Consider the following 14,169-nt stretch of genomic DNA (forward strand, 5'->3'; position numbering starts at 1 on the left):
TTTTCCTTTTCCTATTTTTATTTTACACTATAAAAAACAACAACAACAACAACCAGTAACATACTGTTTTTCTTCACATTCACATGGGTCTTAGAAAATTATTGCCGGCCGGGCGCGGTGGCTCAAGCCTGTAATCCCAGCACTTTGGGAGGCCGAGACGGGCGGATCACGAGGTCAGGAGATCGAGACCATCCTGGCTGACACGGTGAAACCCCGTCTCTACTAAAAAATACAAAAAATTAGCCAGGCGAGGTGGCGGGCGCCTGTAGTCCCAGCTACTCGGGAGGCTGAGGCAGGAGAATGGCGTGAACCCGGGAGGCGGAGCTTGCAGTGAGCTGAGATCCGGTCACTGCACTCCAGCCTGGGCGACAGAGCCAGACTCTGTCTCAAAAAAAAAAAAAAAAAAAAAAAAAAAGAAAATTATTGCCTTTTCCCCTGGAGAAATAACCAACAGACAAAAAGAAAAAATAGTAGTACCACATTGCAAAATCTGCAAATCCCAGAAGTCCACAGCTTGAAGACAACTCCAGGGGCAGGGAGGAAAACAATTGTCACAAGAGACATAAGCACACAGAAGGACAGGAAGCTGAGGAAACCAGTTTTCAACACCACTGACCCAGGATACCCAGCAAGTACCCTTTTCCTCCTGGAATTTACTGCCACCACCTCGAAGGTATGACTTTTTTTGGTCTATGATCTGAAAAACTCTTTTCACAAATGAATAGTTGCTCTGAGAAGAGGTGGAATGAGACAAGTTCAAGTATGAATAAGAATCACGCCAAAGTCCAAGGTCAGTGAAGAACCCACGGCAAAAAAAAAAAAAAAAAAAAAAAAAAAATCCAGAAAAGCCAACATCTTGCTACTTCAACCAACTGCCTCACTGGACCCAAGAGGGTATCTACAAAACATTTCAGGGTTCAAATCAGGATGCTGATCATGTCCCTACAAACCCTGTGGGGCTAGGGGCTACTTTCCCAACTAGACGGTGATCAGCTTATGCCCTGAAGCAACAGAGACAGACACTGAAACTGCCAAAGTTCAAAAAATAAGGTGGAAATTGTGCTTCCTTCAAAATGAATTGGCTTTATAACTGCCTTTTCTCCTGGTCCAGCAACTTCTTTCTCCCACGTTGCTGCAGGTATTTATTGCCTTATGCTTGAAATGAAAAGGCGAACTTTGAGGTGCAAGGACTGGGCAGTCCCGAAAGGGCAGGGGTCTGGAAGTACAGTAGTCAGCACATGCTGTGCTCCCGTAATGGCTTGGCCTTCCTTCAGTCCCGAGAACCTACCCCGAGGTCCGTCTGAAGTTCATTTGCAAGCCTGGTGACCACTCACTATCTCACTGGAGCAGCATGACAGAGCGAGGTCTTCAGTATTGCACAGGTATGAAATGTCCATGAGTCTTAAAACCAAAAATCACAGTTGCTCTTGGGGCCGGGCCGATTCCTCTATCCCAGTTTTAGCAGGATGTGGCCGTTGCCACAGGGCTTCTGCTGAGCTCTGAGACTGTTGAGTGGGTAGGCACCGGTGCCAGCACCGAGGCAGGGAATGTGCAGTAGGCACCCTGCATGTCAGGGCTCAGTGTCTGCAAATGGCCTATCAGTGAAGAGCCTGCTGCCTCCCCTTGGCAGGAGGGAGGCTGGGGGTTGGGCGTGGAGGGCAGGATCTCAGATTCGTACTGCAGGAGCTGGCCCATGAAGCCAAAGTTGGGCGAGACCATACTCCTCCTCTGCTTGATGTAATCGAAGGCCTCCTTCAGGCGGAACTGCTTGGTCTTCATGAGGTAAGCCATGCAGATGGTGGGTGAACGGGAGATCCCAGCCTCACAGTGGACCAGGACCTTGCCTCCCTTTTCCCTGACACAGTCTGGAAGGAAGAAAAGATGGTGGGAGTCAGTTGGGATTAGAATCTAAGGGCAATGGCAAAACGTAAGAATCAAACACTGGAGTAACCTAGATATGAAACTGTTGTGCCTGCGTTAAGAGCCGTGGCCCTACACTACACTTCTGCCAGTCTTTAATCCCCACTGGTGAGGACAGAGCTTTTGGGATCCCAGCAAAGACTATCCCCAAGTAGGATCTTTATGTTCCTTACAGTGGCTTTACAGTTCCCCAGGATACTTGCAGATTCTGCCTCTGGAGGCGATGGCCCTGGAGAAGTCCCTTCCTGGGGATGCCATCTTAACCTAGGTTCCACTGATGGTTCCAAGAGGGCACTGGAACATCCTTGAAATGGTGCACATTTTTATTGGGCACGCACATTTTTCTAAGGAGAGCATCCCAGGCTCAAAGACTGACTTGGAGAAGCAACTCTTGCCTCTCCAGGTCTGATTCTAAGGGTAATAACCTAACCCCAATCCTGGTAGAGGTCTTCCGGCCTCTCCAGGCACCCTGTCCTGCTGTGCCAGGGCAGGATGCTTGGCTCAGCTCCCAGGGTTCTCACCACCAAACACACAATAAATAGCACATGGCCACTAATTATAGCCCTGGCTAAGTGACGCCTACTAGACGGAGGATATAAATGGCTTTCACAAATTCCATCTTGCTCAACAATGGGAGTTGCTGCTATAAAGCTACCACCATCAGTTAGCATTCTTTAGCTCAATATGACAAAAAGGGGAGGATGCCTCCCTTCCTGCTCTACCCCCCAGCCCCCGCCCCCAGAAAACCAGCTACAACTATTAAAAATGGGAAGGGATGAAAGGTTAAAGATACATACACATCAAATCCACAAAAAATACAGTCTTTCCAATTCCCTCTCTTGCTAGCGAGGAAACAATTACATCACAGGAAGTTAGATGTAGCTGGCACTACGCAGGCTACAGTAAGCAAACACATTTAAGATTCTGAAGGGCCAAAAGAAAAAAAAAGTCATTCCCCTTACCACCCTCCACTTCCCTGCCCCAAGGTCAAAGGATGCAAATCAATCTGCAAAATCTAAAAGGTAAAATTTCTGAGGCATCAGGGAGGAATCCTAGAGTTTTCCCATCTGAACAAAAACCCCACAGGATACCCCAAAGCAGTTCAATAGGGGTGTCCTCCAATTCAGTCTGACTCAAAACAAACAAAACAGTCTCTTCAAATTAGTTCAAAGGGGTCTGACCCCCAAGTCCCTGGAATTATAGGGTTGGACTCCTATTTCCCTTCACTCCTCTGTTGGCCTCCTTCGAAGTTTAGCTTTTAACTGGCCTAGTGCCACATCCAAGAATGCAAAGGGTCCAGAGTGCATTGCCTCTGGAGCCCGCTCGACACCTCGGGGCCTGCCTTCCACATGGCCCTCTTCCCTTGGAAGGGGTCAGTGTTTATTCAGCACATGGCTCACTGGGGAGGCCCAGTCTCTCCTTCCATTAGCAGGGCAATGGAAGGGCCAAAAGAAAAAGCATCCTGTGCTTTCGAAACGCTGTGGGTTTGTGGATTGTGTGTACACAGACACAATACACACACAGGATGGGGAAGGAAGGTTCTGAGAACTGGATGGGGGCGTGTTTCATGACCTCATGAAGTAGCTACCCAGGTAATTAAACAACAGGCTGAGAAGGGCAAGGCATTCCCAGGGACAGGGAGAACAAGTCAAGGGTTTCCCACCCTGAACGCATCATTTTGGCTGCCTTTCAGACTCCAAAGGAATGATCTTAGCCCGGAGGCTCAGGGGACAAGCAGGACAGGCTCGGCCTTTTGCCTCTGATGAGTTTCTCGTCAGGTTTCCTGGGGAGCAGAAATTGTGTGGTGAACAGAGAGCCACCATGTGGCTCAAGGGGGGCCTTTAATTGCTACCTGCGCTAAGTAATTATTGCTGTGCTAACACCTGCCTTTCCTCCTCCAACATCCCTTGGAACAAGATATAGAAAATTCATGCGTCAGTTTCAACAACTATGTATGTTAAAGAGGAAGATGGGCGCTGGAAAGCGGGGCATGACCACAAGGTTAGAGAGTGGTACTTGCAAATCTGAAACAGAAAAAAGTCAGGGCAGCCTCCTAGCAAGATGGATGGGGGAGAAGATGCCATATGGGAGAACAACCCACGCAACACAGAGCACCTGGAAACCCTAAGGCCATAGCCCTTTCCTGGCGGAAGGACCAGAGGCCAAGGCCTTGGTTTTTAGGTCTATGCAATGGAATAAATAACTGCCTAACAAGAATGCAGAAAGAAGGCAAAAGATGCCAACTTTTCTGTGCATACAGCACGGAGCTTGAGTCAAGTGCTATCTTTAATCCAAAATTAGCTGAAAATGCAAAACAAATTGCCCCAAGCCATTCGCCAAAAGTATGGAAAGCTGCTGGGGGCCCTTGGGGCTCAGTGCGTAAGTAGTGCTCTCTGAATCCTTCTGTTTGCTTTTAAAAATAAACCCAATCTACGTAGAAGCACAGTTAGGGAGGTTCTTTCCCCTGCTTTCCTTGTGTGGAGCATTACGCAGGGATGCGCTCAGCTTCTGCCCAGCTAGAAACAATAACAAAATCGGCAGTGAGTACTGCCATAAAATTATATTAATTCATTTATCTTGCAAATTAAAGCTCGTATTAATGGCAACTTAAATCCTCCCTTCCACCTTTTTGGTAGCTGCATCCCATGTTGGCTCCAACTCTTAGCAGTAGCATATACAAGACACTTTTCTTTCAGTGAAGGTAGCTTCCATCAGGGCATCAAAAGTCAAGAACACATGCCCCAAACGGGCTCCCAAAATAACTGAGGGGGAATGGCTAAACCTACCAATGAAGTCTATTGCTTCTTGAAAGTGGGAGCTAATGTCAGCCGTGTGGCTGTCTTCCACAGGGATCCATTTGTAGTGTAGGTGGGTTGTGCAGGCCTCGGAGGTCCGTCGGGAGACATTCAGCAGGGCTGTGATGTGCAGGTTGGCGAGGAACTCGCACTTGGATGCATGGTAGGCACTTCCAAGGTAGAGGAAGGGAAGGATTTCAACTGGGCCACCCTGGAAGCAGGGACAAAGGACAATCAGGAAATATTGGATTAGCTTGTTCATTTGAGAGAGGAAAAAACAACTCTGACCTATTTGCTGCTTAAGATGGGTGGTTCCCTTTCTGGTTTCCCAGTAGAGTTCAGAGCCAGGGCAGTTCAACTGAGCGTGGGTGGTATCTCCTGGCCAACTCTACCTTACATGGCTGCCTTGTGACTCAATGACAGCAAAATCCACACAGCAAAGAGTTCACATTTTTGCACACATCAAGGAGGTAGGATATGATGGCATTCTTCCTGTGCTGACAAGGATGAGAAGCCATGTGGTATCATGGGAAATATCTATGGGGCTGTGTTGAAGTTACAGCTGCCCTGAGAGTACCAGGGCAAGCCTCTTTGCCTTGGGACAGTCTCACTTTCTTTACAGCTAAAATGGACCAGGACTCAACATGGTGTGTGTCCTCCTTTACAGCCTTGGCATTTTATATAGCGTATTTTTTTTTTCCCCCTTTTTGGAAAGACGGAGTCTTGCTCTGTCACCCAGGCTAGAGTGCAGTGGCACAATCATAGCTCACTGTAATCTTGAATTCCTAGGCTCAAGAGATCCCACCGTCTCAGCCTCCCAAGTAGCTGGGCCTATAGGCATGCACCACCACGTATGGCTAATTTTATAATTTTTTTTTGTAGAGCTGAGTTCTTGCTATGTTGCCCAGAATGGTCTTAAACTCCTGGCCTCAAGCGATCTTCCTACCTCAGCCTCCCAAAATGCTGGGATTATAGGCATGAGCTACCAAGCCTAGCCTATATAGTGTATTTCATCAAACCTAAGACACTGTTGATCCTAAGATGCATCCAGGTTTTAGAGATGTTAAAATGCACCTCCACCCCCAACAAAAAAGTATGCTTTTTAGAAATGAAAATAACCACTACCTACTCAGAATCTTTAGATAAAAAATGCTGTCAGGCCACAAGCAGAGGGGCTTCCTCGCCTCTGACCTTCTTCACACGGAGGTTTGTTGGGGGTGCTGGTGAGACCTGCTTACAGAGCCATCCTTTTGGGAGGCTACCCACACCCCAGGTTTCTAGTCAAGGGGGAACCAGAGACCATCCACCTTGAGGCAAAACTAAAATGAACCACCGGTTAGACTCTGGCAGTCTCAGCATTTACAGGGCTCTAAAGGTTGCAGAAAAGTCAGTGATGATTAGAAAAATGGGAGCCCTTAGAGGCTGAGAGGGAAACACGGGGCTGGGTGACAGTGGCTATGTCTTTGGGAGCCTTTCCCATGCCAACCATCTGCTTCCTGTGTTTCCATTTCCTGTCCTGGAATAAGAGCGGAATGGAAACTCTCAGCCAGATCCATAACAGGGAAGGGTGCGTGGGACAGGGGCCAGCCACAGGCAATTCTCAATTTACCCCGCACCCGGCGTTAGCTTTTTGTTTCCTAAGAACTCAAGTGTTTAAGCAAAGGCCAGTTCAGTCACTTGGAAGAAAATTACAGAGGATTTTACATAAGGTAATAATAACAACTGGTATTTTTATCAGCATCTACTGTGGCTGGCTTCTGGGGGCTTAATCCTTTAGATGTGCCTACATCATACCAATTTCACAAAATCTGTGAGGTAGGTAACATTATTCCCATTTTATAGATGGGCAACTTGAGGCTCAGATGCATTTAATAACTTGTCCAAGTCAGAGCTAGTCAGTGATAGAGCTGGGCTGAAACCCAAAACTGATGGTGTAGCATGAGATGCAAGGCCTTGTCTGACTCCATTTCAATAGTGATCAATATGAGAAAGTATTTCAGGTAAAGACAGGAAGGAAAAAATTCCCTGCTTTCCTCTCTTCCTCTAGAGATAAAATGTCCATCTGCATCCCCTCTTCAAAACCTCTCCAAACTTCCATGCATACAGAGCAGCCTTCCTGGTGGCAAAGTGGTGCAACGGTTAAGAACCCGGGCTTGGGCGTCAGACAGCAGAGCTCTTGGGTTAAGTTCCAGAGCTCCATGCTTACTACCTGATGTGATCTTGGACAGCTTCTTTAACCTATGACCTTTGTCTCTAAACAGGGGATAATACCTATTCTCTCTGGATAATTGGTAAGGTGTAAATGGGATAATGAATGCATTAAAACCTGGCACGTTACATAGCTGCCACTGTCACTGGGATTGAAGAATGAACAGAACGTGGCTTCTCTCCACGGGGAAGACACAGGGTTTTAGGCAATCCAAGCAGGTCTAGTCCTGACCTGAGCTGGACCCACTCCCTGGGCACAGCATCCTCACCAGCTAGAAATCAGGAAAACAGCAGAGGTGGTACAAAGTTCTTGGGAAAGGAGTCAGAGTTCCAAGTCCAGATTCATGTGGCCACTGATGACTTACGGGTCCCCACCAATGGACACTAACAGGCTCGCCCTTTAAGGAGCAGGCTGGATGGTTGACTCAAGATCTCCTCCTCTCCTGAGTGCCTGGAAATTGCTGATACACCAGACCTGGAATCTATCCAATTTCTTTTGGAGCTTAGCCCAACACACCCCTGAAACTACATTTCTTTCCCTTTTTGAACTTCTGTTTAGACCAAGAGGGAAGAAGCCAAAGGCCTTCAGAAACCCCAAAAGTTAACATGACCTCGCCTGGCTGCTCTAAATGCAGAAGCGTTTCTAAGAAATAGCATTAGGGGGTTCCCCAGATGAATCTTGAAGACACATCAGGGCCTTCTCACCCCTCACTTGGCCAGAGATGTGCTATGCTTTCACAACATTCTGCCAATTCTTATTTCTCTTTCACTTTCTGAGAAATGGGGGGAAAACATAACCCGAACAAACAAACAAAAGTAGAAATCTAGCGAGGCCAGATGTCCACAGCTTGAATGCCATGGGTTCGTCATACACTGTAAGGGTGTTTAATAAAGGAAAACAAATCCTAACCCTGGCATCTGGACAAGCTAATAGGCTTCCTGACCAAGGAGCCCGTTCAAGAAAAGGTCGCCTGGCTTTGCTTCGAAGTTTATCCCCAGGGACAGGGTTTTGCTCATGGCAGGGAGCTGGCATTTTAGCATCTAGCAATCTTTCTTCTTATGATTTGGATATGTTCTTGGTTTACGTGAAAAGTTTGAAAGGTTACTCCCACCAGGTCAGGTGTCTAGATTAGAGGCCATGCGGAAAACAGAACAAGGTCCTGAAATAATCAGAACAGGGAGCTGAGAGAAAGGGGTTGTGAGCCTGATGCTGCCTTGAACCAGCTGCAGGACTGCAAAATCAAGAATCTCACTTGTCACAGAACACTTCTCTTCCCTTCCATAAAATGAGTAGGCAGGTTTTTACCTCTGGTTTCTGCCAGATTTGGATTCTCACCTGCTTTTTCATTTTCCTGGATGGTACTACGTAACCCCCTTCCACTTTAGTTTTCCCTTTAATGAGTTATCACAAAGCACTCATTTTTAGAAGAAACATAAAAACTCACTAGTTTACAGAAACATGAAGCCCTCTAGTATCTTTTGATTTCCTCTGGTTTCAGTATCTGTGGAACTGTAAGCATTAGAACCCCTTAGAGGAGCCTACTTAGCCACCCAAACAGGACTTCCTCTATAGAACCCCCACCAACACCAGTTTCAGTGAAACATACCAACAAGACACACCTTGACAGGTACCGGGATGCTTTGCAGAAACTGCAGAGCGTGGACAATTACAGAGAAAAGCAACACAGGAAGCCTGAAAGTCAACTCTGAAATGTCTTCAGGGAAACCTAGACCAGTATTTCAAAGCTTCTCTGAACCTCCGAAGCCAGATGACAATAATGTAGCTTTCACTTCCCCTTTTCCGCAGAAGCTGCCAAGCATCCTGTGGCTGGTTTGCTCTTGTCAGCTTGTTTGCTGGAAGGAGGCCCATTTACTCTTGGATGGAAACTCAAGCTGGCAAGCAACAGAGGCTCCCTAAAGCCAGGGGATTTTGCCAACACCCTGATCCACAAAAGAACCAACCATCGTTGCAGAGTGGGGAGAGAACAGTCAGGTGCTGAGGAAAGAAGGCAGACAGGAGCCCAGAATACCACTCAGGATACCTCTTCCCCATCATGTACCTGGTCATAAGCTGGCCTGTAGCTGACGTTTACCACTGGTTTTCCACACTGGCTGATGAGGGCTCTCTCATTCTCAATCTTCTCTTGTGAAATGGGTTTTACATCCACGCAACACTCGGGATATTCTGAGTAGAAGGTCTCATATCCCCCTACAAAAACAAACAAAAAGGTGAGACAGATGGTTAGCATCAATTTCTCACCCTGTCAGAAAATACCCATAGGTAATCAATACTCTGAGGGTTACACAGTTAAATAATAATAATAATAAGCCAATACAGATTGTGGTCATTAAAAATTGAGCAAAACCAGCAAACAGATTTAGAACAGAAAGGGACTCTACGCACACACAAACCTCTAAAAAGAACTCCTTCAGAGGCAATGATTAACTTTTTGTGTCTATCAGAAGCAGCTTAAACTGTGAAAGAAAGTATCTAGCATCTGGCAAATATTAACCAAACCCCTCCAGAAAACAAAGGCTATTTTCTCTCTTGTTTATCTAAAAGGAAGGCGTGATTATGCAAAATTTCATTAATTGGCGAGAAGATAGGCTCCTAAAGTGCCTTCTTCCCCAGCCCATCTACTCTAAGCAGGATTCTAGCTGGTACCTCCTCCATTCATAAGGAAATGGAGGCTGATATGAGGTTTCAACTCAGGGCAGTAAAATAGCCTGGCTTCTCACTCCCAAGGTGCTAAGAACACTGCTGACAATCCTTTCTAGGTCCAATTTGGAGTCATCAATCCAGTTAACTACCTTCTAAATCAACTGAAAGAATAAGGACTTCTGGATTTAATTCTCAGCCCTCCTGAGCAAAAACTGTCTCTGTCACCTTCGTGACCACCCTATCTTCTTATCCCCACTTTTCCTACTTCTCCTCTACTCCTCCTGCACGCCCCCCCCAACCAATCAATAAGTCAACTTATAGCATGTATGACTCTCAGAATCCTTAATATTACATTTACACCTCTCCAAATGGATTTAAGGTAAAAACGACCCTCTGAGGCCGGGCGCGGTGGCTCACGCCTGTAATCCCAGCACTTTGGGAGGCCGAGGTGGGCGGATCACGAGGTCAGGAGATCGAGACCATCCTGGCTAACACAGTGAAACCCCGTCTCTACTAAAAATACAAAAAAACTAGCCGGGCGTGGTGGCGGGCGCCTGTAGTCCCAGCTACTCAGGAGGCTGAGGCAGGAGAATGGCGTGAATCCGGGAGGCGGAGCTTGCAGTGAGCCGAGATCATGCCACTGCACTCCAGCCTGGGCAACAGAGAGAGACTCTGTCTCAAAAAAAAAAAAAAAAACCAAACAAAAACAAAACAAAACAAAAAAGCAAACGACCAAAAAAAACAAAAACAAAAACAAAAACAAAAAAAACAACCCTCTGAGCAAGTCACAGAAACCTGCAAATGTAAGTAAGCCTTCTTGGGCCCATCTGAGTGGGGAAGAACCCTCAGAATGCTGAGGGCTGCCAGGTGCAACAGGCCACCCTTGCTTGGGAAACTCCTTTGCTGGTAACCCAGAGAGCAACCTGAGGCATTTCCCAGGGCCTCCAGAAAGCCCACTTGTCTTTTTCTGGCCTAGAGAATTCACTTGGAGTCAGATCCATTAAACATGCATTCTGAGACCACAAATTTTCCAAAGAACCCCCTTTTTCTTTTGTGACTTTGGGTGTTGTGATGCTGGCTTTTTTAAAGCCCTGCAGTAGACAAATGGTTAATGGATTACAAGGCAGTCTCCAACTCCCTCCCAGAAGCTGCAGCCAATTCCTAGAATGAGTCATCCTGCCATTACTGCTTCCTCTCAGCTTGCTGGAACTGCCCCGCCCCCACTTAGTACACCCAGATCTCCTCTGTGGTCACCTCACTAGCAGCCCACTGCGCCTGCCCGTGAGCTCTTGGTCCTCCCCAATGACCATGCTCCCCACCATAACGGGAGGCCACTGCGGAGGTGCAAGGTGGTGCTATAGGCAGTTTAGCTTCCCATGCTCTGCCACAGCCCCTGGGCCCCTTACCTTCCAGCAGTCAAGAGAGAAAGACACAGGCTCACACTGACCCACAGCTTCCTTGGAAGAGGTATCCCTAGTCAGTAAACCACCTGATCACTTCCTGTGCCTAGACCTCAACATTATGGGTTCCAGGAGACAAACAAGGATTTGGATGGGAATTTGGAGTTAAGAATGACCTGGGCCCTCCCAAACTTCAGAATGAAGGTTGGGGAAGAGGAAATTTTCAGGCTACCCCATCTTCTGGCTTTAAATAGATTACTTCAGAGTTGGCTATCGGGAGGACAGATAGGAGGTTCGGGTATGGGTTGGATCCTGCCTGCTGTTGACAAAATTTAGTCCAGGGACAGATAAACAGGGCCCTGCCTCTTCAAGCTGGGATTCAGAGGAATCCTACAGATTAAATGGTCTCAGTCTTTCACCCACTCCCATCAGAGGTGTGGAGAGACAGAACATTCCTCTCTGGTGCCTCACTTAAGTTGCAAAAGCCATGGCAATTCTTAGAGCTACTTCAGCCTTCTTTTGGAATGAGTCTGCTTTCAATCACCACCACATTACCAGGGAACAGAGACAGCACAGATACTATATATAAATAAGCACTGACCACGCAATTCAGTCATCACCATTTCATTTTAGTGGTTGTTTGGGAGACAGGGGATTATGGAAAGTGTAAAAAGGCATTGACCCTGCCAAGATCTCAGATGCCACCAGATTAAAACCTGAACTCCTATCTGCACATGAGTTAAGAAATAAAAATTTTCTCTGGCAACAATTTAAAGTTTAGTAGTAGTGTTATAAGGGTAGGCATGAAGCAATTTCTACTGAAATTTAACATGCATATAATTCTTGACCTGGCAATTCTCATGATTCACTGAAAGGCACTGCACACACAAGAGCACATGGAGAAGGAGATCTACCCCACTGCTTGGAACAGTGAGGCCGGACGCAACCTAATGGCCATTACAGGAGACCGGTTCAATGTGAAACAGACATGTATGGTCAGATATGGACAAGTCTCCCTGATCTAGGATTACAAGAGGCAAGACAGGAACTATACAAAATCAATCTATTTCTAAGATTCTTATGAAAAATTATCTAAAGGTAAACAAGAAATAGTTGGCTGTCTCTGGGGAGTGGAACTGGGTTCTAAGATATGCAGAAGACCCGCTTCTCATCATATGGCCTTCATGCTGTTCAAATTTGTACCTGTGTATATGTTACCTTCTTTTAAAAAACATTTGAACAGTTTTCCTGAGATGTGAGTCTACAGAGTTGCCTACTTTGTGGCGGTAACTTCTAAACTGTCAGCAGGGCCCGCTTAGAGAAGCATGGGGAGCAGAGCGGGGACCAGGAAGGGTCTCCTGGAACCTCTTTCATGCTACTTAGGAGGCATAAACTTTTCCTAAGAACAGGAGACAAAAACCATATTGGGAAGAGAAAGAAATCAGGAGCCGCGCTGAAACCTCTGCAGAGCCAGAAGGCCATCCCTCTATCCCCTGGGGGCTAGGCTGCCAGAAGAAAGACGATTACCATCTACCTCTGTTATCTCTTCAACAGGAAATCAACAGGGGACCAGTCAGCAGGAGGTGCTAGCAGAGAGGGGAACTGTCTCCAGAATCTTCCAGGCCCGGAGTGTGTGAAACTCAAGTTGCATGGCTTTAAAACAGGCTCCTAACTCTCGGCGCCGGCTCCCTGCACCGAGCTCTGATCCCCATCACTGTTACATTCCAAGGTGCCTGCGCCAGGGCTGGCACGGCCTTGGGGCCCTGCTGGGGCTGAGCCCTCATCTCTTCATGTGGGTCAGGTCTCCCCGGGTGTCATTTGAGGTTACAAAGGACTCAAATACAAAGCAGGAGCAGTCATAGGAAGTGACCCAGAAAAAACCAGTGCTTTGGACTTTGAGAGTCAATCACCCACCCACCACTAGAAGCCAAAGTTATCTTCCCGGCAGGTGAAATGGGCAGGCCTGTGGTGGTAGCTCCGGGAGGTGTCAAATCAAAGGCCGCAGAATCTCCACACCACCCTGCCCCCGCGCACCTCTATTTCCTGGCTGGCCGGCTGTAGGCTCGGCTCAGGATGGGTCCCAAGGATAATCCTGGGGCGGAGGAGGGAGGAGGTGAAAAGGGTGGGAAGGATGTGAGCTCCAAACTGAGCTAGAGAAAGATCTAGGAGAGAAGAGGTCGGAGGGAAACAATAAAAAGCAATAAAATGAAATGGAAAGGGAAGGGACTCGCCAGGTCAAAAAGTCAAGAGGGGTCGGTGAAGACACAGGTGGCTAGGCGGGAGGAAGGGGGGCACCATGGCGCCACACCATGGGGGAAGGGGTCGCGACCTGCTGATCCCACCACAGCAGTCTATCAGGAAGGCCCCAAGCCCTGACCCCAGCGACAGCGGCGAAGCTCGGGTCTTGAAAGGGGGCTCGTGCCCAGCACGGGTCGACGGTCCCCAAACTGCTAAGCAGCAGCAACCCCGCAGCATAACCAACTCCACCCAGCCCGGCGGACAGACCGGCTGCCAGGCGCTTTCGAGGAACTCGGGTGGGGAAGAGGGGGAGCTCTGAGTGTTGACATTTGCAGTGCCCTCCCAAGCGCACAACAAGCCCCAGAGTGCAGACTCCGGCAGGTGGTGACTCTCCCGGTCCCAGGGTGTAGGATGGCGCCCCGGCACAGGGAAGGGACCCGGGGGCGCCGGAGGGGCGAGCGTGGCAGGGACCCCGCGCGCTCACCTTTGAGGAAGTAGACCCGCGGGCCGGCGGGCAGACAGGCGAGCAGCGAGGTGAGCACGACACGGGCGGCGCTCTCCTCCCGCAGCTTCTGCCAGTGGCGGCTGCCCTGGTCCAGCACCACCACGGCCGCCACGCCGCCGCCGCCCTCCTGCAGGAGCCGCGCGCGCGCCGCCTCGTCGGGCAGCACGTAGCGCGCCGATACCGCGCCGCCCCGGGCCCGCCGCAGCACCACCGAGTTGAGGTTGACGTTGAGCGAGCCGCGCACGTTCGAGGCGGCGAAAGCCAGGTAGGGCCGGCAGTCGAGCACGACGCAGCGCGCCGCCGCCTCCTTGCGGAGCATCTTGCGCAGCTGGCACCCGTCGAGCGACGTGACCTTCATGCCGCCGCCGCCGCCGGCCAGCGGCCCCGCGCCGCGCGCCCCGCGGGTGCCCACGGCCAGGATGCCCGCGGGCGAGGCACGGG

General features: G+C 48.8%; 1 protein-coding gene across 1 annotated transcript; it reads right to left on the reverse strand.

Annotated features, from left to right (window-relative positions):
• Positions 1–394: 394 nt before the first annotated feature.
• Positions 395–14,115, reverse strand: LOC105466616 (dual specificity phosphatase 5). Its single transcript, XM_011715690.2, has 4 exons — positions 13,708–14,115; positions 8,984–9,132; positions 4,707–4,926; positions 395–1,865 (listed from the first exon to the last, which is right to left on the reverse strand). Exons 1-4 carry the CDS (start codon positions 14,084–14,086, stop codon positions 1,459–1,461), a joined length of 1,155 nt encoding a protein of 384 aa, XP_011713992.1. The 5' UTR covers positions 14,087–14,115; the 3' UTR covers positions 395–1,458.
• Between the last annotated feature and the right edge of the window lie 54 nt (positions 14,116–14,169).

The sequence above is a fragment of the Macaca nemestrina genome, chromosome 9, assembly GCF_043159975.1.
Source record: "Macaca nemestrina isolate mMacNem1 chromosome 9, mMacNem.hap1, whole genome shotgun sequence".
NCBI lineage: Eukaryota > Metazoa > Chordata > Mammalia > Primates > Cercopithecidae > Macaca > Macaca nemestrina.